The 23,332-nt window shown below is 42.0% G+C and overlaps 1 protein-coding gene across 1 annotated transcript; it reads right to left on the minus strand.

The window, feature by feature from the left end:
- Positions 1-7,686: 7,686 nt before the first annotated feature.
- On the minus strand, positions 7,687-23,030 carry LOC132769678 (secretory carrier-associated membrane protein 3-like). Its single transcript, XM_067472438.1, has 3 exons — positions 22,827-23,030; positions 22,543-22,660; positions 7,687-8,531 (listed from the first exon to the last, which is right to left on the minus strand). Exons 1-3 carry the CDS (start codon positions 22,991-22,993, stop codon positions 8,451-8,453), a joined length of 366 nt encoding a protein of 121 aa, XP_067328539.1. The 5' UTR covers positions 22,994-23,030; the 3' UTR covers positions 7,687-8,450.
- Between the last annotated feature and the right edge of the window lie 302 nt (positions 23,031-23,332).

Here is a 23,332-nt window from a genome sequence, read left to right on the forward strand (position 1 = left end):
GCCTTCACAACAGTGTCACCATCACTCTGGAATACTCTGCCACCTGAAGTCCGTGCCTTGTGGGACTTACCAGCTTTCCGCAGGGCATGTAAGACATACCTGTTTCAACAGGCTTTTAATGTTTGATATTGTTGTTTTTAAATGGTTTTAAACTGCTTTTAAATTTTGTTAGATTTTAGCTATTCTTGTAAGCCTCTCCGAGCCCCAGGGGAGTGGCGGCATATAAGTTTAAATAATAAATAAAATAAAATAAAATAAAAAAATTCAAAATCGAATTGCCAGCGCCCCCTACATCCGAAACGAGTTTAGAAATATTTTTTTCATTGATCAACCAAGCCTAATTAGCTTGTGGACGAAACACACCTATTAAAGCAACAGACTGGAATCCCGTTAAATAGAAAACAAGATCAAGATATTGATATGTTCAGACTAAATAGGAAGAAGAATAAGTTTAAGAACAAGAGAGAAGGGATAGGGAAGATAAGAGGAGTAAATAGGTAAAAGATAGGAAGGGGAGAAGGAAGTGTTGCATTCCAGAGCAGGGAACGAGGCCCTAAGATAACTATCCACCACGCTTGGCTGTGAAAAACAATCCTTTTTTATTGAAGAAAAATGGTTACAAAATAAAGGAAAAATGCAAGTCAAAAGCCACAGCAAAATCAGCAAACATGAATTTAAATGGACAAAGCAAAACCAAAAGCCTCACTGGGAAATACTGGAATCTGTTAGCAATCCACTATCCGTACTTGATATTCTAGAAATCTTCCCAAACTATGGCCAGGGAACCGAGAGAACTGCCAAGGTCTTCATCAATTCTGAAACGATGCCTGAACTGAGACAATCAGCCCGGCGTATTGCAATTAAAACTCAAGAATTGGTTCCGTGAACCGCCCTTCTGTTTTGAAGCCAATGTTTTTAATTCTTGAATTCGCTAGGATCGACGCAAACTGAGTGATTTACTTCTGTCTTTCCAAATTTGGCCCCTTCTGTTGTCAGGTGCAGAAGGGAGGGAAAGTTCAAGGTCTCCCTCTGAAACATTCTCAGGAACACTGGTACTTTCATTTTCCAAATCTACAGAAGTTCCTTCCTCACTAATTTCAGGAACATTGGCATTTTCCAAACCTACAGCAGTTTCTTTCTCACTAATTTCAGGAGCATTGGCATCAAAAGGTACATTTCCACTAGCATCAGTAAATATACTTTCATTAGCATCAGGAGGAACAAACAGAGAATCAGGTTCAAGTTCAAACTCAGGCTGAACCCCAACAGGAAGACAAAAGAAGAAGAGAAACGATAGGAGGAACAGAAGGGAAAGAAGGAAGGAGGATGAAAGAGTGGGAAAGGAGGGGGGGAAAAGAAGAAGAAATTGGAAACTACGACTGCTCGAAATCAAGAAATAGGAGCACCATGGAAGAACTAACAAACTGCACTTTTGAAAACCATGCTAGAGAAGAGTGGAAGTTACAAGCATCTGTCTGTTTTTTTGTAGTTGTTGTTTTTTGTTGTTTTTGTTGTTTTTTTCTTTTTTGCTTGCATTTGTTAAATTTTTGATTTATTATTATTATTATTATTATTATTATATTTTATTTTATTGTTTTCTTTTTTCTCTCCCATTTTTCTCCCTTTTTTCTCTTTCTCTCCCGCCCTTTTTCTTTTTTCTTTTTCTTTTTCTTCTTTTTCTCTTCTCAAAACAAATATTCCTGTTTTTAATCATTGTATCTTTGAAAAATTAGTAAAAACTATTTAAAAATATATAATACAAATGTTTGTTAGCTCCTGACACAATAAATAAATAAATAAATAAATAAATAAATAAATAAATTGTATATGCTGAATTTGTATTTTTCCCATGTTTTTAATATACATTTTATTGAGTTTTCAGATAACACAAAAAGAGGGGGAACATTTGTTGGTATAGGAAAGTAGGAAAGCATAAAGCAGGGATCAAAAACATAGATATAAAGATAAGAGAAAGAAACAAGGGTGGACACTCCCCTCCCCAAGACTTGGGGTTGGGGTTAGGATGGTGTGTTTGGTTGACTTCCAGTCTTCTTCACCTCGGATAAGTCTTTTATCTCTCCTGAAAATTAGACAAGCTTCTTTTCATAGTCTTTTTAAAGAGCAATTCTTGTTTACCTTTATCTTATATCTATTATCCATTTCAGTTCCTTCCTTTGAGGATTTTTCTTCAGTTTTTTTTTCTCCAATTCCGTAATTGCAGTCATTATTTGTTTGGAGGGAGATACCTTCAGTTGTGTTTAATTCAAAGAATTCTCGTAGAATCCCTTTATTTCTTTGTATGTCTTCTTCTGTTCTCAACAATTCTGTATTTAACCTCCATTTTCTCTTAAATTCCCCAGTGTCCCATTTAAATTCTAAGGGACAATGATCAGAATTTATTCTTGGTAAGATTTTTATCTTTTGGATCTTAGTCGAAATAACATTTGTTGTCCAAATCATATCAATTCTTTACCAAGTTTGGTGGCAATCCAAATAAAAGGTAAAGTCTCTCTCTCTTGGATTTCTACTTCTCCATACATATTGTAGGTTAAATTCTTCCTTCAGATTGGCGAAATTTTTGGTAGTTCCCCAGCCTTTTTTGTCTTTATTGTGTTGTGTCAAAATGTTTCTGTCTAATTTGTTGCCTAGTACTCCATTGAAGTCTCCCATAATAATTAGCTCCTCAGACTCTTGTTTAAGTATCTATTCTTTTAAATTCTTGACAAATTTTGTTTTTGCACCATTTGGAGCATAGATGTTGCAAAGTAAGATCTTACTTCTGGTTATTCAAGGTAATTAGAACTCCAATATATCTCCCTTCATGATCTTTAAATGCTGTCTCTGCAGGAATTCATGTGTCTATATATATTACCACTCCTTTTTTCTCATTGCCTAGCGCATTGAATTCTTTTCCTAAATCTTTTTGGATAAGATGGGAGGCATGTTTTTGTTTTATGTGGGTATCTTGTAGAGCAGTTATTGTATATTTTCCTTTCCTGATTTGGTTGAAATTTTTTCTCCTTTTTGATGGGGAGTTTAGGCCATTCATGTTGTTCACGAAGCATTTGATTTCCATCTTAACTTCTCTCTTCTTGGTCTGGTTCTTTTTCTGATTCTTGTTTCTCTTCTTCTCCCTTTTCTGTTTGTGGTTCCAGTGTCGTCATTGCCAGTCCAAAATGCATCTCGTAGTCTTCAGGGGATAGCTCTCTTAGTCTCTTACTACCTGGTTTTGTCTGAAATCTTCTTCTTTGGATTGTTTTTGTTTTCCAGATTCAGCACTTTTATTTTTCTTTTGGTCCTTCATCAGTTTTTGGTAAAATTCTCTAGCTGTCTCTTATCCAATGTCTCACTTCATTGTATGTGAGCATGAGGCCTCTATTCTTTATATTTCTTCTCTTGAGTTCTTCCGTAAGAAAGGTATATTTCCTTCTTTTAATTAGGGTTGATTGTGGGAGTTCTTTTAGTATAGCCACCTTAGATTGGTTAAAGTATATTGTATTTTTTGCATTGTTTTTCAAAATTTCATCTCTTACCTTTCTTCTTCCAAATTGGACAATAACGTCTCTTGAGACTTTGTTTCTTCTTGCATAATTAGTATTTATTCTGTACACTCTGTCAATATTTTATTCTATTTGTTCTTGAGGGATCTTGAGAAGGTTTACTGTTAAATTGACGATGACTTGTCGGATATTTTCTTTAGAGTCTTGTAGATTTCTAAATCTTAATTGGAATTCTAATTCACGTTTATTTCTTGTCTTTTTTTGAGCTTTGAGTCAACTTCTTCTAGTTTAAGATTTTATTCTTGTTTTTACCTGTTCTTTTTCTGTTTTCTTACAATCCTGTTTCAATGCTTTTAATTCATCTTTAAAGGTTATCATCTCTTTTTTCATGATATCCACGTCTTCTTTTATATCTTTTTGAAGGCCTGTTATTTGTTCATTGAATTGTTGTTGAAGTGAATCTTGCTTAGAAGATCTCTGCCATTATATCTTTTATATCTATCTCTCTTGGAGTAGACCTTCTTCTAGGAAGGGGTGGTTTCTTCTGTTTCTCTTTCTCCATCTTAGCTTTTGGTGTTGTCATAATACCCCCTCAATTTTTTTGTGTCAGTTTTTTTATTTTTTTTATTTTTTTGTCAAAATGAATGAGTATCTCAATTGAAATTAATTTCTTAATGTTATCTTAATATTGTAACTATTTGATACAGTCTGATATAGGTTTTTAGATTATTCTCAATTCTCAGTTCTGTTAATTAATAGTATATATCTGTTAATGAATTGATCAAATGTATTGTAATCAAATTGATTTTTGAAGCGTCTTACTTTGATCACTTTAATTATTGGAACTCATCCATTTTTTTGAAATTTCATTAATTAATTAATCAAGTCTCACTCAAATGGTTACTTTTACAGTACTTCTTTGTTGAATCTTCTCTCTGTCTTTTAATTCTTCTTCCTCCCTTCCCTTCTCTGCAGTCCTTTTTCCGGCTCTGAAACTTTCCTTTTATTTGTTTGTTTATTTTGACTTGGCTTGCTTTGCCTTCTTGTTGTCTTCAATCTACTAGTTTCGTGAATTTCCGCCCTTCTCTTGGCGTTTGCCTCTTTTGCCCTTCTTGCGTCTCTCGTCACTTCCTCTTCCTCATTGGGCATTTCTCTCCTTTCCCTCCTCCCATTTGTAGTCTCGCGATCTTTCCCTCTTAGTTCCGCCCTTCTCTCTTTGGTCTTTGCCCTCTTTGTCCTTCGTCCGTCACTTCCTGAGCTCCTCCTGTCTCCTCTTCCCTCTCTGGCTCGATTGGATGTTTATGAAGATGGGCTTCACTAGACTAAACAAACTTCCTCTCAAGGTCAGCTTTGTCTTTCTTTCTTTGCAGTAATTGCACTTTTTCTTATAGCATTAGATATTAACTTATAATTGTCTCTTTGCCTTATCTTCCTCCCCCCGTTCCACAAGGCAATAATATAGTAGGAAAAAAAGTTTTTATATATGTAGTTTTCTCTCTTTTCTTCTCTGATTTTGCTCTTAAGTTTTTTGCTTTTTCATATAATATCAAGTTGCCTCTTTTCCTTGGTGAATAGGTTTTTTTCTTGGAAACTTACATTTCATTTGATTTCTTGACTCTCCTCTCCTCTCCTCTTCTGTTCTTGTCTTTAAAATGTGGATTGGTCTGCTGTAGCCGAGTCTCGTCCGAGACTCGGACCGCATTGTCTGTTTCGGAAAAGCTTTGGCTTTTCCCTCTGTATTAAGCCAATATCTTGTGTCATTTAAGGTTGCAGTGATTCCTTCTATCTTTTCCCATCTAAATTTAAATTTTCTTTTAATCTGTTCTTCAGTTAGAAAGGAGTATTTCCTTCGCCGGGCCAAGCTTTGTTATGAGATTTCCTTCATAATAATTACTCTCTTGTCTTTATAAAATATTGGTCTTCTTGCATCTGCTTTGAGTACGTGATCCCTGGTCCTTTTTCTGCTACTTTAAAAAAATGTTTTTTGTCATTTAAAAAACTCCTTTAAAAAACTTTAAAGAACTTTAAAAAACTTTTTTTTGTTGTGTCAGGAGCTATTGCTCCTTTAAAACACTTTTAAAAACTTTAAAGAACTTTAAAAAATTTTGAAAAACTTTGAAAAACTTTGAAAAACTTTGAAAAACTTTGAAAAACTTTGAAAAACTTTGAAAAACTGGATTGTGTTATGTGGTGTACCAATGAATCTATATTCATACAATGCAAAGCTTTGGGGCCACTGTGTACACATAGGGAGTAATATTCTCTGTAGACCAACAGGAATTGGTCTGCATTACAGCCTATGAGAAAAATGGTTCAAAACATTGCAAGGTTTCAGTATCATTGTCGTTTGAAAACATCAGCACATTCTATTAAAATAAGGAAAACATATTCACGCTCACTTTAGCTTGAAACCGATTTCAAGTCTTGAATCAACCAACGCATACTTTACAGTAGAAATATATTTTAAAAATATAAATATTTGTTACTCTATAAATAATTAGTTTAAACATTTGACAACTGTAAAGAACTGTATATGCTACTTTAAAAAACTTTTTTTTGTTGTGTCAGGAGCAACCGCTCCTTTAAAATACTTTTAAAAACTTTAAAGAACTTTGAAAAACTTTGAAAAACTGGATTGTGAGGATTAAAAGGACATTTTAAATAAGAAAACATTTAGCAACTGAAGAAGAGAACTGTTTCTAGAGCAGGTGATGGGAAACTTGTAGTTCTTCCATATGATGTTGAATTCCAACTCCCATCATTACTAATGATGGGACTAATGGGAAGTAAAAGCCCAACCGCTAAAGGTTCCCCAGTCTAGCTTGCAGTGATAGATCTGACTGGCAGAACAAGGACTGCTGTTATGTAGTGTACCAATGAATCTATTAATATAATGAAAAGCTTTGGGGCCACTGTGTACACATAGGGAGTAATATTCTCTGTAGACCAACAGGAATTGGTCTGCATTACAGCATATGAGAAAAATTGTTCAAAACATTGCTTGGCCATAACAAGGTTTCAGTGTCATTGTCGTTTGAAAACATCAGCACATTCTATTAAAAATAAGGAAAACATATTCACGCTCACTTTAGCTTGAAACCGATTTCAAGTCTTGAATCAACCAACGCATACTTTACAGTAGAAATATATTTTAAAATATATAAATATTTGTTATTCTAAAAATAATTAGTTTCAACATTTGACAACTGTAAACAACTGTATATGCTACTTTAAAAAAACTTTTTTTTTGTTGTGTCAGGAGCAACCGCTCCTTTAAAACACTTTTTAGAACTTTAAAGAATTTTGAAAAACTTTGAAAAACTTTGAAAAACTTTGAAAAACTTTGAAAAACTTTGAAAAACTTTGGAAAATTGGATTGTGAGGATTAAAAGAAAACATTCTGCTAGGCCTGGATCAGCTTTGGTCCACTTGGAGAAAACCAAAATGGCTCCTCCTTGGTTCAAACCAGAAGGGGAGACACTCCACACTGAGCTCTCCTTTCCAACGGGCTCACGCTTGCCTTCCTTCCTGTGGCTCGGAAAGGGTTTCGAAAGAATAAGCCGTTGGAAAGCGTCGTCCCTCGACCCGGCGAGCCTGCCTTCCCTTAGCAAGCTTTTCCTTTGATTTTCCTCCTTGTAATTCCCTTTCCGGTGGCGTGTGTCATGGATGTTGCTTGCCTCCGATAATCAGCTGGTGTATTCTCAGGGGGCAGTTGCTTTGTCACAAATTCTGGTTTTGCTCTAGCAAATCATCTTTGTTTTGTGCTGGTGGCGGTGTGGGTATTGGAGGCCAATGGCTTCCTTGCTGTGGACATCCCTCTTTGTGCGCCATTGCCGGGCATTTTGGAGGCACCTCCTTGAGGGGGGTGCCCCTTCTGACACCGTCGGCCGGTCGCACGATGAGGGTCTTACCTCCTAGACCTCTGACCGTCTTTCAAAGGAGGGGGTTATTGTGCACCCAGACTCACATGTCTCAGCTGTCTCTCAGAGCCCTGAGAGACTTGTCATCCACAATGCACAATGGTTTGAGTCAAGAAGCCTTCTTTTTTTTTTTTAATAAATTTTTATTAGTGAATTTTCTTTAACAACAATATAAAAACCAAGGTTAGGGTCAGGGGGTAGGGGAGGGGGGGGAAGTGGGGGGGTAGTGCAAGTGGAAGGGTGGATAGGGTAAAAATGGATTGGGGGAGGGGAAAAAATTGTTTATATTTCTCCCAGGTCTTCAGCAGGGCGGAGCGTATGAAGTGGTTTCCAAAATTTTTTTCAATACATTTCCTTCCTAGCCAGAGGTATGCGTGCCATCCCGCACGCAGATCGTGACCCTCTAATATCAACAGTTTTTTATTTTTCAAATTTATCCATTCCTGTATCCAATGTAGAGCGCAGGCTTCACTGTAGAGGGCCAGGTTTGGCAAGAGTCAAGAAGCCTTCTTGAGTTAGGACTGAAGCACTGCTAGAGCTGCCAACGCACAAATTTGCTACAGGAGGGTCTCAACCAACCGGAAGTCCTTCCTCCTCCACTTCTTTTTTGTAATTTTTTAAAAATGTTTTCAAATGTCAAGCATATTTAAAACAAAATGATAAAAGTGGCTAAGCTGTTCCTCTTCCTCCTCCTCCTCTTCCTCTTCTTCTTCTTCCTTCTCTTTCCCTTCTTCCTTTTCTTCCCGTTGTTCCTCCTCTACTTCCTCTTCTTCCTCCTCCTCTTCCTCCTCTTCTTCTTCTTTGTCTTCCTCCTCCCCGTCGGTGGGGACGTCTGGAGGCAGACTGGCCAGCTCCTCCAGGACCACTTCCTCCTCTTCCTCCTCTAAGATGGTCTCGAGAGATGGAATGCGACTAGCCAGCCTCCCCCTCTGGCCCTTCTGCGGGCGCACCACAGCCCTCCTTTCGGCCGAGATACAAGAGAATAAACTCTTTACCCTCTTCCAGAAGCTTTTACGCTTTCGTGGAATACTTAGTAGAAGCTTCTCCTCCTCCGTTTGAATGTCTGCAACACGATGGCGCCTCTGAAACGGTAGTCTCCAGCGTGGCATGGCTGTAAGAACAACAAGAACAGACTTAGCAAGTGTTATATGAATTAAAACAAAAACTATACAATTTTCGAAATATCCTCCACTAAAGCACACACCTTTTCCCCCCAATCCCGCCTTGCTCTTCCCATCCGTGAACCCCCAGCCATGACTCCCGACATAACATCTAACAATACCCAAGGCTCAAATTGTTAACAAACCCCTCATCAGGTTCTTGTTAGGGCTGGGTGGTTTCGTTTCGTAATTTCGTAATTCGTTAAAAATTCATTATTTTTTTTGATAACGAAGCGATATTGAACCATTCAGGAGCAACTAAAAAATGAAATGAATTTTTCCAATTCATTTCGTAATTGTTTCGTAATTGATTCGTTATTGATTTGTAAATGTTTCGTTATTATTTCCGCATGTCTGGTGCAAGTTTTAGGGTTGCTGTTTGTTTTCTCAGTGAAAAAAAATATAATTATCACAACAGCAGTCAACAACAGAGAGAGAGGGAAGTTTCAGAAGTTTTTTTAGCGTATTGTGTGATCGCGGCCGCCATTAACGAATCGATTCGTAATCGATTCGTAATCGATTCGTAATTGTTTTATAATTTCCGAAATTTCATAAATATTGAACTTTTTTAAAGGAAAATTTCAGAATTATTTTAAATAACGAAACGCAAAAAACCCCTAAAAACAAATCGAGGTTAGAAACAGATTTTTCCGTGTTTGGACAGCCCTAGTTCTTGTGGGGTTTTTTCGGGCTATAGGGCCATGTTCTAGAGTAGGGCTGTCCAACCACGGAAAAATTTGTTTCTAAACTTGATTCGTTTTTAGGCGGTTTTTGCGTTTCGTTATTTATAGAATCAGAGAATCAGAGAATCAAAGAGTTGGAAGAGACCTCATGGGCCATCCAGTCCAACCCCTTTCTGCCAAAAAGCAGGAATATTGCATTCAAATCAACCCTGACAGATGGCCATCCAGCCTCTGCTTAAAAGCCTCCAAAGAAGGAGCCTCCACCACACTCCGGGGCAGAGAGTTCCACTGCTGAACGGCTCTCACAGTCAGGAAGTTCATGGAATCTCCTCTCTTGTAGTTTGAAGCCATTGTTCCGCGTCTTAGTCTCCAAGGAAGCAGAAAACAAGCTTGCTCCCTCCTCCCTGTGACTTCCTCTCACATATTTATACACGGCTATCATATCTCTTCTCAGCCTTCTCTTCTTCAGGCTAAACATGCCCAGCTCCTTAAGCCGCTTCTCATAGGGCTTCCAAAATTTTTCTTTAAAAAAGTTTGATATTTATGAAATTTCGGAAATTACGAAACAATTTCGAAACAATAACGAATCGATTCGTTAATGGCGGGCGCGATTGCGCAATACGCTAAAAAACCCTCCAAATGGGACAGGGGGAACTTCTGAAGCTTCCCTCTCCCTCTGTTGTTGACTGTTGGTGTGATAATTTATTTTTTTATCACTGATAAAACAAACAACAACTATAAAACTTGCACCAGACATACGGAAATAATAACGAAATAATAACGAAACAATTTCGAAACAATTACGAAACAATTACGAAATAAATTTTAAAAATTCGTTTCGATTTTAAGTTGCTCCTGAATGGTTCAATATCGCTTCGTTATCAAAAAAAATAACGAATTAATAACGAATTACGAAATTAACGAACGAAACCGCCCAGCCCTATTCTAGAGGCATTTCTCCTGACGTTTCGCCTGCATCTATGGCAAGCATCCTCAGAGGTAGTGAGGTCTGTTGAAAATAGGACAATGGGTTTATATATCTGTGGAATGACTGGGGTGGGGCAAAGAGCTCTTCTCTGCTGGAGCTAGGTGTGAATGTTTCAGCTGATCACCTTCATTAGCATTTGAAGGCCTGCCTGAGCCTGGGAAAACCTTTTGTTGAGAGGTGTTAAGATGTGCCTGGTTGTTTCCCCTCTGTTGTTTTGCTGTTGTAATTTTAGAGTTTTTTTAATACTGGTAACCAGATTTTGTTCATTTTCATGGTCTCTTCCTTTCTGTTGAAATTGTCCACATGCTTGTGGATTTCAATGGCTTCTCTGTGTAGCCTGACATGGTGGTTGTTGGTGTGGTCCAGCATTTCTGTGTTCTCAAATAATATACTGTGTCCAGGCTGGTTCATCAGGTGCTCTGCTATGGTTGACTTCTCTGGTTGGAGTAGTCTGCAGTGCCTTTCATGTTCCTTGATTCGTGTTTGGGCAATGCTGCTGCGTTTGGTGGTCCCTCTGTAGACTTGTCCACAGCTGCAAGGTATACGGTAGACTCCTGCAGAGGTGAGAGGATCCTTCTTGTCCTTTGCTGAACGTAGCATTTGTTGGATTTTCTTGGTGGGTTTGTAGATTGTTTGCATGTTGTGTTTCCTCATCAGCTTCCCTCTGCGGTCAGTGGTTCCTTTGATGTATGGCAGGAACACTTTTCCTTTGGGTGGATCTTCATCTTGACTCTCATGGCTTGTTCTTGGTCTTGCAGCTCTTCTGATGTCTGAGGTGGAGTCTCCATTGGCCTGGAGAGCCCAGTTGAGGTGGTTCAGTTCATCTTGGAGGAGGTGGGGTTCGCAGATTCTTTTTGTACGGTCTGCCAAGGCTTTAATGGTGCTTCTTTTTTGACTTGGGTGATGGTTGGAGTTTTCATGTAGTATATTATGCTTCTTTGATAGCGTCTGCTAGCTCACGCCCGGCAAAATTGTTCAAAATAATTCGATCTCTAATGACGGTTCCTACTGTCCCAAAAAGTGGTGATCAGACCCATCAGCTGAGGATTTTCAGAGCTATTTTGCAGACAAGATCTCGCTATTTTGCCAGGATCTCCCTGCCACAATTGATACAGTGAGAGAACTTGAGACTCCGTGGCCACTTGCTGGGCCCATCCTCGATTGGTTCGTCCCACTGGACACAGAGGCTGTCGATAGGCTCATAGCTGCAGCTAGACCGACCACTTGCTCCCTCGATCCGTGTCCCTCTTGATTGGTGAAATCCTGCTTGGAGGGATTACGCGACCCTCTGTTGAAGATCATAAACAGCTGCCTTGAGCAAGGAGTTTTTCCAGAGGGTTTAAAAGAGGCAGTGGTGTCTCTCACTCCTGCTGAAGAAACCAGATTTAGATCCTTCGGTTCCCTCCAGTTACCGCCCAGTTTTGAATCTCTCATTCCTGGGCAAGATGATTGAGAGGGCAGCAGCGGAGCAGTTGCAGCAATTCCTAGACGACACAGCCGGACTATTTCCCTTCCAGTCCGGCTTCCGTGTGGGGCACGGGACAGAGAGTGTGCTGGTCTCCATCACGGATCACCTTCGATGCCAGCTTGACCAGGGCGGGTCAGTGCTGCTCGTGTTATTGGATCTCACAGCAGCATTTGACACAGTCGACCACAATCTTTTGACCCACCGCCTTGCTGTTGCTGGAATCAGGGGGAGAGCTTTAAACTGGCTGTCCTCCTTTCTTCACAACCGTGGACAGCGAGTGGAGAGGGGAGGCCTGGTCTCTGAGAGGTCCCCTCTCTCTTGTGGGGTTCCTCAGGGGGCCATTCTCTCCCCTATAGTTTAACATCTATATGCGACCACTTGCTCAGCTGGTTCGAGGTTTTGGGCTTGAGTGTTACCAGTACGCCGATGACACTCAGCTGGTGCTGAAGATGCAAGGCCGACCGGACTCTGTACCCGATTGTTTCCATCAGTGCCTCGAGGCCGTTACTGGATGGCTGCGTGCCAGCAGGTTGAGGGTGAATCCAGCAAAGACGGAGATCCTATGGCTGGGTCAACCGGGCAGTGGGGATATCCAGCTGCCTACCCTGGATGGCGAGGCGCTATGCCCGTCATCATTAGTAAAGAGTCTGGGAGTCCTTTTGGACCCTCTGCTGACGATGGAGGCCCAGGTCTCCGCCGTGAGCAGAACCGCCTTCTTTCACCTGCGGCAGGCTAGACGGCTGGCCCCCTCCCTGTCCAGGGACGAGCTAGCTACGGTGATCCAGGCTACGGTCATCTCAAGACTGGACTACTGTAATGCCCTCTACATTGGCCTTCCTCTGTTGGTGATCCGGAAGGCCAAGTTAGTATAAAATGCAGCTGCTCGGCTTCTTGCGGGAACTCCGCTGAGATGCCACATAAGCCCAATCTTACTACAGCTGCATTGGTTACCCATTGAGCACCGGATCACTTTCAAAGTGATGGCACTCACCTTCAAGGCCTTGCATGGTCTGGGGCCGATGTACCTGAGGGACCGCCTCACCCCCTACCAACCCCAGAGATCCCTCCGTTCTGAGGACCAAGATTTGTTGGAAATTCCCAGTGTCAAGACCTTGTGTCTAACAGCAACCAGACGCAGAGCTTTTACAGCAGTGGCACCATCACTCTGGAATACTCTGCCACCTGAAGTCCGTGCCTTGTGGGACTTATCAGCTTTCCGCAGGGCATGTAAGACATATCTATTTCGACGGGCCTTTGATCTCTGATTGTTTTTAAATTGTTTTAAATTGTTTTTAAATTGTGTTCGATTGTAGCCTGTTCTTGTAAGCCGCTCCGAGCCCCAAGGGAGTGGCGGCATATAAGTTCGAATAATAAATAAAAAAATAAAATATATTTAAATTCAACTGTCAACAACAGGAAGAAAATCTTTTTAAAAAGTACTAGCTGTCCCCTGCCACACGTTGCTGTGGCCCAGTCTGTTGATATGGAAAATAACGTAATGAGAAAACGTTGGTTTCTTCAGGGGCCCCTTTCAAATCTATGATACAATATTTGTGTGTGTGAATCATGTCTATCTATCCCTATGGCTGGATGGCTCTTTGTCAGGAGGGCTTTGATTACGTTTTCTTGCCCTGATGAAGGGAGTTGGACTGGATGGCCTTAAGTATTTTCTGTCGGTCATGGGGGTTCTGTGTGGGAAGTTTGCCCCGATTCTGTCGTTCGTGGGGTTCAGAATGCTTTTTGATTGTAGGTGAACTGTGAATCCCAGTGACTACAACTCTCAAATGTCAAGGTCTATTTCCCCCAAATGCCATCTGTGTTCATATTTGGGCGTATTGTGTGCTTGTGCCAAATTTGGTCCAGATCCATCATTGTTTGAGTCCATGGTAGTCTCTGGATGTAGGTGAACTACAACTCCCAAACTTGGTCATGGGGGTTCTGTGTGGGAAGTTTGCCCCAATTCTGTCGTTGGTGGGGTTCAGAATGCTCTTTGATTGTAGGTGAACTATAAATCCCAGTAACGACAACTCCCAAATGTCAAGGTCTATTTCCCCCAAACTCTATCTGTGTTCATATTTGAGCATATGGAATATTCGTGCCAAGTTTGGTCCAGATCCATCATTGTTTGAGTCCATGGTAGTCTCTGGTTGTATTTATTTATTTGATGCACTTATTAACCGCCATTCTCAGCCCTTACGGGCGACTCATGGCGGTGTACAGTACACATAAAAAGACAGTTACAAAACTGTCTTTCAGAATGCTTTTTGATTTCAGGTGAACTGTGAATCCCAGTGACTACAACTCTCAAATGTCAGGGTCTATTTCCCCCAAATGCCATCTGTGTTCAAATGCCATCTGTATTTGGCCGTATTGTGTGCTTGTGCCACGTTTGGTCCAGTTCCATCATTGTTTGAGTCCACAGTGCTCTCTGGATGTAGGTGAACTATAATTCCCAAACTCAAGGTTAATGCCCACCAAACCCTTCCAATATTTTCTGTTGGTCGTGGGAGTTCTGTGTGCCATGTTTGGTTCAATTCTATCATTGGTGGAGTTCAGAATGCTCTTTGATTGTGTTGTTGTTGTTGTTCATTCGTTCCGTCGTCTCCGACTCTTCGTGACCTCATGGACCAGCCCATGCCATAGCTCCCTGTCGGCCGTCACCACCCCCAGCTCCTTCAAGGTCAGTCCAGTCACTTCAAGGATGCCATCCATCCATCTTGCCCTTGGTCGGCCCCTCTTCCTTTTGCCTTCCACTTTCCCCAGCATCATTGTCTTCTCTAGGCTTTGCTGTCTCCTCATGATGTGGCCAAAGGACTTCAACTTTGTCTCTAGTCTCCTTCCCTCCAATGAGCAGTCGGGCTTTATTTCCTGGAGGATGGACTGGTTGGATCTTCTCGCAGTCCAAGGCACTCTCAGAACTTTCCTCCAGCACCACAGCTCAAAAGCATCTCTCTTCCTTCGCTCAGCCTTCCCTAAGGTCCAGCTCTCACATCCGTAGGTGACTACAGGGAATACCATGGCTTTGACTAGGCAATGGATCTTTGTTGCCAGTCTGATGTCTCTACTCTTGACTATTTTATCGAGACTGGACATTGCTGTCCTTCCAAGAAGGAAGCGTCTCCTGATTTCCTGGCCACAGTCTGCGTCTGCACTCATCTTTGCACCTAGAAATACAAAGTCTGTCACGGCCTCCACATTTTCTCCCTCTATTTTCCAGTTGTCAATCATTCTTGTTGCCATCATCTTGGTTTTTTTGACGTTTAGCTGCAACCCGGCTTTTGCGCTTTCTTCTTTCACCTTGATTAGAAGGCTCCTCGGCTCCTCCTCGCTTTCGGCCATCAGAGTGGTGTCATCTGCATATCTGAGGTTGTTACTGTTTCTTCCAGCAATTTTCACCCCAGCTTTGCATTCATCCAGCCCCGCACATCCTCGCATGATGTGTTCCGCATACAAGTTAAAAAGGTTGGGTGAGAGGATGCAGCCTTGCCGGACGCCTTTCCCAATCTTGAACCAGTCTCCTGTTCCGTGGTCAGTTCTGACTGTTGCTCCTTGGTCCTTGTACAGATTCCTCAGGAGAGAGGGAAGGGGGCTTGGGATGCCCATCCCACCAAGAACTTGCCACAATTTATTATGATCCACACAGTCAAAGGCTTTAGAATAGTCAATGAAGCAAAAATAGATGTTTTTCTGAAACTCCCTGCCTTTCTCCATTCTCCAGCGGAGATTGGCAATCTGGTCTCTCATTCCTCTGCCTTTTCTAAACCCAGCTTGAACATCCGGCAACTCTCGCTCCATGTATTGCTGGAGTCTTCCTTGCAGGATCTTGAACATTCCCTTACTGGCATGAGAAATAAGGGCCACTGTACGGAAGTTTGAGCAGTCTTTCGCATTTCCCTTTTTTGGTTGTTTTGTTGTTCATTCGTTCAGTTGTCTCCGACTCTTCGTGACCTCATGGACCAGTCCACGCCAGAGCTCCCTGTCGGCCGTCACCACCCCCAGCTCCCTCAAGGTCAGTCCAGTCACTTCAAGGATGCCATCCATCCATCTTGCCCTTGGTCGCCCCTCTTCCTTTTTCCTTCCATTTTCCCCAGCATAATTGTCTTCTCTAAGCTTTCCTTTCTTCTCATGATGTGGCCAAAGGACTTCATCTTGGCCTCTACTCTCCTTCCCTCCAATGAGCAGCTGGGCTTTATTTCCTGGAGGATGGCCTGGTTGGATCTTCTCGCAGTCCAAGGCACTCTCAGCACTTTCCTCCAACACCACAGCTCAAAAGCATCGATCTTCCTTCGCTCAGCCTTCCCTAAGGTCCAGCTCTCACATCCGTAGGTGACTACAGGCAAGACCATGGTTTGACTATGCAATGGATCTTGGTTGCCAATCTGATGTCTCTACTCTTTATTTTACTATTTTATTTTTTTGGTTGTAGGTGAACTACAACCGGTGCCTGGCCGCTGTAATGGTCTGGATGAGGGCGAACAAACTGAAACTAAATCCAGACAAGACAGAGGTACTCCTGGTCAGTCGCAAGGCCGAACAGGGTATAGGGTTACAGCCTGTGCTCGACGGGGTCGCACTCCCCTTGAAGGCGCAGGTTCGCAGCTTGGGTGTGACCCTGGACTCATCGCTGAGCCTGGAGCCTCAGGTTTCAGCGGTGACCAGGGGAGCATTTGCACAGCTTAGGCTCGTGCGCCAGCTGCGCCCGTATCTTGGGAAGTCTGACTTGGCCACGGTGGTACACGCTTTGGTCACATCCCGCCTCGACTACTGCAACGCTCTCTACGTGGGGCTGTCCTTGAAGACGGCCCGGAAGCTTCAGCTAGTCCAACGCGCGGCAGCCATGTTGTTAACGGGAGCAGGACGCAGAGAGCATACAACGCCCCTGCTGTCCCAGCTCCACTGGCTGCCGATTTGCTACCGGGCCCAATTTAAGGTGGTGGTGTTATCCTACAAAGCCCTAAACGGTTCCGGCCCAAAATACCTTGCAGACCGCATCTCGGCCTACGAGCCCACGAGGGCCTTGAGATCATCCGGGGAGGCCCTTCTCTCGGTCCCGCCTGCCTCACAGGCACGTCTGGCGGGGACGAGGGAGCGGGCCTTCTCGGTGGTGGCCCCCCGGCTGTGGAACACCCTCCCTGCTGAAGTTAGACAGGCGCCCTCCTTGATGGCCTTTCGTAGGGGCCTGAAAACATGGCTTTTCGAGCAGGCCTTCAACTGAGTGTATCTTGGAATGAGACTGGAATGAACTAGGACTACGAATTTCGGCTATGACCCCAGGACTTGACGAAGCGGATGTTTAGTATATGTTGTGTTGTATGTGTCTGGTTTGTATTGTCGTGATTCACTGTACACTGTCTTTCCTTGTTGCTGTTCACCGCCCCGAGTCGCCCTCGGGCTGAGAGGGGCGGTCAATGAATGCAAGAAATAAATAAATAAATAAACTATAAATCCCAGCAACTACAACTCCCAAATGACAAAATCATCATTTTTTGATTGATGGTCACTCCTTGTGGTTCTGAGACGTTTTGTTGCCAAATTTGGTGTGATTTCGTTCATTGGTTCTTTTGTTTTTAAGGTACTCATTATGCACAGAGCATTTATATATATACAAAGTCTCAGCACTGAAATCCCAAGGGAAAAAATGTATTTTATTTCCAGTTTTGCATTTGGCTTACCTGATGGTATGGTGATAGGATTTAAGAAGATAAGAAGTTTTGTATGGAAGGACTGCTCCTGGTTCAGCCACGATCTAACCTGAGGAAATAGAATGAGACACAAAGAAGCACAGGCTTAATTTGTAGGATATTTCTTAAAAGTTCAGTATAATTCACCATCTATCTACAAATCAGTTGCAAGAAAATGTATTGTCGAAGGCTTTCATGGCCGGAATCACTGGGTTGTTGTAGGTTTTTTCGGGCTATATGGCCATGGTCTAGAGGCATTCTCTCCTGACGTTTCGCCTGCATCTATGGCAAGCATCCTCAGAGGTAGTGAGGTCTGTTGGAACTAGGAAATGAGCAGGGTGGGACAAAGGACTCTTGTCTGCTGGAGCTAGGTGTGAATGTTTCAACTGACCACCTTGATTAGCATATAATGGCCTGACAGTGCCTAGAGCAAACTTTTGTTAAGAGGTGATTAGGTGTCCTTAGAATCCTAGAATCAAAGAGTTGGAAGAGACCTCACGGGCCATCCAGTCCAACCCCTTTCTGCCAAGAAGCAGGAATATTGCATTCAAATCACCCCTGACAGATGGCCATCCAGCCTCTGTTTAAAAGCTTCCAAAGAAGGAGCCTCAACCACACCCCGGGGCAGAGAGTTCCACTGCTGAACAGCTCTCATGTTCAGAGGAAGAACTTCCTTTAGAGATTGTCGGGAGAGCTTTGATAGTATTTCCTTACTGGTAAAATGGGCTTGGGCTAGATGGCCTTTGGGAGTTCCTTTCCAACTTTAATACAATATAGACTGCCTGGGAGCTTCCAAAGAAGGAGCCTCCACCACACTCCGGGGCAGAGAGTTCCACTGCTGAACGGCTCTCACTGTCAGGAAGTCTTTCCTCATGTTCAGATGGAATCTCCTTTCTTGTAGTTTGAAGCCATTGTTCCGCGTCCTAGTCTCCAAGGAAGCAGAAAACACGCTTGCTCCCTCCTCCCGGTGGCTTCTTCTCACATATTTATACATGGCTATTAGGCTTGTTTGATTGTGTTCGTTAGTTTCTAAAGTCGTTATTAATTCGTATTTAAATTAGCTTACGATCCAATATTGAGCCATGCAGGAATAGTGTGAAGAGTAATTAAGAATCGAAACAATTTTTCCAAATTTTCGTAATTATTTCGTAATTATTTCGTAATTATTAAGACGGGAAAGAAGGAGAGAAAAGGTGCCAGCGTTGCCTTTCCTCCCCATCCTCCTCCTCGTCCTGGAGATATTTTATTATCTTATTACTTATTTTATTATTTTATTTTATTATTTTATTATTTTATTATTTTATTTTATTATTTTATTATTTTTTATTATTTTATTAATTTTAAGTGATTTTAATTTGTATTTTTACTAACTTAATGTATTTTAATTTCATCCTGAATTTCAGAAGTTCCTCCTGTCCTGTTTGGAGGTGATTTTAGCGCATTGGGAAATCGCGTCCGCCATTAACGAATCGCTAGGTTCTTGTGGGTTTTTTTGGGCTATAGAGCCATGTTCTAGAGGCATTTCTCCTGACGTTTCGCCTGCATCTATGGCAAGCATCCTCAGAGGTAGTGAGGTCTGTTGGAATTAGGACAATGGGTTTATATATCTGTGGAATGGCTGGGGTGGGGCAAAGAGCTCTTCTCTGCTGCAGTTAGGTGTGAATGTTTCATTAGCATTTGAAGGCCTGCCTGAGCCTGGGAAAATCTCTTGCTGGGAGGTGTTAATCTGTGCCTGGTTGTTTCCTCTCTGCTGTTTTGCTGTTGTAATTTTAGAGTTTTTTAATACTGGTAGCCAGATTTTGTTCATTTTCATGGGCTCCTCCTTTCTGTTGAAATTGTCCACATGCTTGTGGATTTCAGTGGCTTCTCTGTGTAGTCTGACATGGTGGTTGTTGGTGTGGTCCAGCATTTCTGTGTTCTCAAATAATATGCTGTGTCCAGGCTGGTTCCTCAGGTGCTCTGCTATGGCTGACTTCTCTGGTTGAAGGAGTCTGCAGTGTTGCCTTTCATGTTCCTTGAACATGGCTCTATAGCCCGAAAAAACCCACAAGAACCTAGTGATTCCAGCCATGAAAGCCTTCGACAATACATTAACAAATCGATTCGTAATTAACGAGATTTCTTAAATTTCGAAATTTCGAAATCTTAAATTTCGGAAGTCCTTAGAAATTCGAAACGCTGGCGCCCCCTGGAAACAAAGCGAGTTTAGAGCCAAATTTTTTCTTGATCAAACAAGCCTAATGGCGATCATATCTCCTCTCAGCCTTCTCTTCTTCAGGCTAAACATGCCCAGCTCCTTAAGCCGCTCCTCATAGGGCTTGTTCTCCAGACCCTTGATCATTTTAGTCGCCCTCCTCTGGACACATTCCAGCTTGTCAATATCTCTCTTGAATTGTGGTGCCCAGAATTGGACACAATATTCCAGATGTGGTCTAACCAAAGCGGAATAGAGGGGTAGCATTACTTCCCTGGATCTAGACACTATAGAGGCCAAAATCCAATTGGCGTTTTTTGCCGCCACATCACATTGTTGGCTCATGTTTAACTTGTTGTCCACGAGGACTCCAAGATCTCTTTCCCATGTACTGCTCTCGAGCCAGGCATTGTCCCCCATTCTGTATCGTTGCATTTCGTTTTTCCTGCCAAAGTGGAGTATCCTGCATTTGTCACTGTTGAACTTCATTTTGTTAGTTTTGGCCAAGCATCTCTCTAATCTGTCAAGATCGTTCCTCGTTTGTTTCCTCTCTGTTGTGATGCTGTTGTAATTTTAGAGTCATTCCACAGATATATATATAAAAAACCCAAACCAGACCTGAATTCCAAAGAAGCACAAGCCAAAAACCCCGAAGGACAGCAAGACACAAGAGCCACCTCCTGTCTCTCTCGCCAACGGTCAACAGTGAGATTCCAGGGCCAACAGCCTTTCCCTGGAATGTCAGCAACGCATCAGAATGGTCTCCATGGCTCCTCCCTGAAGGTTCCCACTGACATCCCCAGGATTCAATAGATTGACTTATTGATTTATCGTGTCTGAAGCAAGTTGAGGGTGCAGTCAAAATGCATAATAAAATAATATATAATAATATATTCAATTATAAAAGAATATAATAAAAAGTATTATATTATAATCAGAAATACTAATATAATTATATTATGATATATGACATTATAATACAATGATATATTACGATACAAAATGATATCATAAAAATAATATAAGAATATATAATAATAATAATGGTATTATATCATTGGGGAGCCCCCGGTGGCACAGTGGGTTAAAGCACTGAGCTGCTGAGCTTGTTGATCGAAAGGTCGCAGGTTCGATTCCGGGGAGCGGCGTGAGCTTCCGCTGTCAGCCCTAGCTTCTGCCAACCTAGCAGTTCGAAAACATGCAAATGTGAGTAGATCAATAGGTACCGCTCCGGCGGGAAGGTAAGGGCGCTCCATGCAGTCATGCCGGCCACATGACCTTGGAGGTGTCTACGGACAATGCCGGCTCTTCGGCTTAGAAATGGAGATGAGCACCACACCCCAGAGTCAGACATGACTGGACTTAATGTCAGGGGACTACCTTTACCTTTTTATATCATTATCAAAACCATTTTTTGAGTGATGGTCACTCCTTGGGTTAGTAGGTGTCTTGTGCCTTAATTTGGCGGCAATTTGTCCAGTGGTTTTCAAGTTATGTTAATCCCACAACCAAACACTATATATATATACATTAAGTCCAGTCATGTCTGACTCTGGGGTGTGGTGCTCATCTCCATTTCTAAGCCGAAGAGCCAGCGTTGTCCGTAGACACCTCCAAGGTCATGTGGCCGGCATGACTGCCCTTACCTTCCCGCCGGAGCGGTACCTATTGATCTACTCACATTTGTAATGTAAATGTAATAATAATAATAATAATAATAATAATAATAATAATGGAAATGTAAATGTAAAAATACCAGTAATAATATCATAAAATAATAAATGTTATAACAATAATAGGGTAAAATTATAAATGTAATAATAAGAGTAAAATTATAAATGCATTAAAAATAATAACAGAGGAAAGTAGTAAATAACCTTGACTCGAGTATAAGCCGAGGGGATTTTTTCAGCCTAAAAAAAGGGCTGAAAAACTAGGCTTATACTCGAGTATATACAGTACATACAATATATTATATTATTAGCATAGTACGATATCAGTATTATATATTACTATATTGTACTATACCATTATATTGCAATATTATTAGTAATATTACATGTAATATCAAATATTTAATTATAATATCATATTATTACATTATATGGAGCCCCCTTGTGCCGGCAGGACTGAAGACCGACAGGTCGCAGGTTCGAATCTGGGGAGAGGCGGATGAGCTCCCTCTGTCAGCTCCAGCTCCCCAAGCGGGGACATGAGAGAAGCCTCCCACAGGGATGATAAAAAAATCAAATCATCCGGGCGTCTCCTGGGCAACGTCCTTGCAGACGGCCAATTCTCTCACACCAGAAGCGACTTGCAGTTTCTCAAGTCGCTCCTGACACGACAAATTACATTGTATTGCATTATAATATTATAAATATTATATGTATATACAATATATTATATTATATTATATTATTAGCATAGCACAAGAGACAAGATGGAACTGTCCCCTGGCCCCCTCTTTGCTTTGGCTTTGATAGAAGAAGAACAATCCCTATGAGGAGCGGCTTAAGGAGCTGGGCATGTTTAGCCTGAAGAAGACAAGGATGAGAGGAGATAAGATAGCCATGTATAAATATGTGAGAGGAAGCCACAGGGAGGAGGGAGCAAGCTTGTTTTCTGCTTCCTTGGAGACTAGGACACGGAACAATGGCTTCAAACTACAAGAGAGGAGATTCCATCTGAACATGAGGAAGAACTTCCTGACTGTGAGAGCCGTTCAGCAGTGGAACTCTCTGCCCCGGAGTGTGGTGGAGGTTCCTTCTTTGGAAGCTTTTAAACAGAGGCTGGATGGCCATCTGTTGGGGGTGATTTGAATGCAATATTCCTGCTTCTTGGCGGAATGGGGTTAGACTGGATGGCCCATGAGGTCTCTTCCAACTCTGATTCTATGATTCTATGATAGAAAGCCTGAGACAGAGCCAGCCTGCGGCCTTGGCACTCACCCGTTTGAGCATGATAATGCCCAGTCCAGCCACAGCCGTGAATTGGGTCGCAACCAGCATCATGAGGACGGCCACACCAGTGTTCAGCTTCAGGGCTGAGAGGCTCACGATCCAACCACTGCAAGCAAAGATGAGAAAAGAAGAAAACAGTATACTCTTGATATGTGTGCATTTCACAGTGACCACGACGGAGAAACAAATAAATATGGCAGGACAGAGCCCTCCTTCTAATCCAACCCACAACATAAGACAAACAATGCAAGGATGCAAGGATTTCGCCCCACCTGAAGCCCCAGCCGGGAATGCCGATGGCCTGCAGAACAAAAACCACGTCCTGTGCAAAGAAGATGAAGAAGAAGACGAAGAAGTTGAAAGAGCTGTCGCTCCTGGAAGAAAAGAAGAGAGCAAGGAGCCAGTTAGCACATCTTGTTCTCTGAGCCTTACCCACCATATTGGTCCAGAAAATTTGGGGAGTAATATTCACCACAAAAAAATGGAGAAAATATTGACAAAAATATTCATAAAAATACTCAAGAAAATATTTCCTTCCCCGAGTTAAAAAAAGACTTTTGGGTCTAAATATAGCTTTATTGAGATGGATGCTCATCTGTTGTGAGGACTTTGATGGTGTTCTGGAACAGCTGTTCCAGGAGCTACAGATTTATTTGCTGTGTTTATATGTTTGTGTGCAAACCCATGCTTGGGATTTTGCAGCAGGGGGTTTCCTGTTATAATTTGCATTTATAGGGTAGGCCACCTGCCAATTATAGTTAGGATTCCTGGTCCCGCC

The sequence above is a fragment of the Anolis sagrei genome, chromosome 12, assembly GCF_037176765.1.
Source record: "Anolis sagrei isolate rAnoSag1 chromosome 12, rAnoSag1.mat, whole genome shotgun sequence".
Taxonomy (NCBI): Eukaryota; Metazoa; Chordata; class Lepidosauria; order Squamata; family Dactyloidae; genus Anolis; species Anolis sagrei.

Bases quoted from the DNA above. Each gene is read 5' to 3' on its own strand.
- LOC132769678 (XM_067472438.1), bottom strand. From the start codon at position 22,993: ATGGTGGGTAAGGCTCAGAGAACAAGATGTGCTAACTGGCTCCTTGCT. The intron at 22,661-22,826 runs GTGGGGCGAAAT...CTTTGCTTGCAG, and splicing joins ATTCCCGGCTGGGGCTTCAG to TGGTTGGATCGTGAGCCTCT. The intron at 8,532-22,542 runs GTGAGTGCCAAG...TTGTTCTTACAG, and splicing joins GCATTATCATGCTCAAACGG to CCATGCCACGCTGGAGACTA.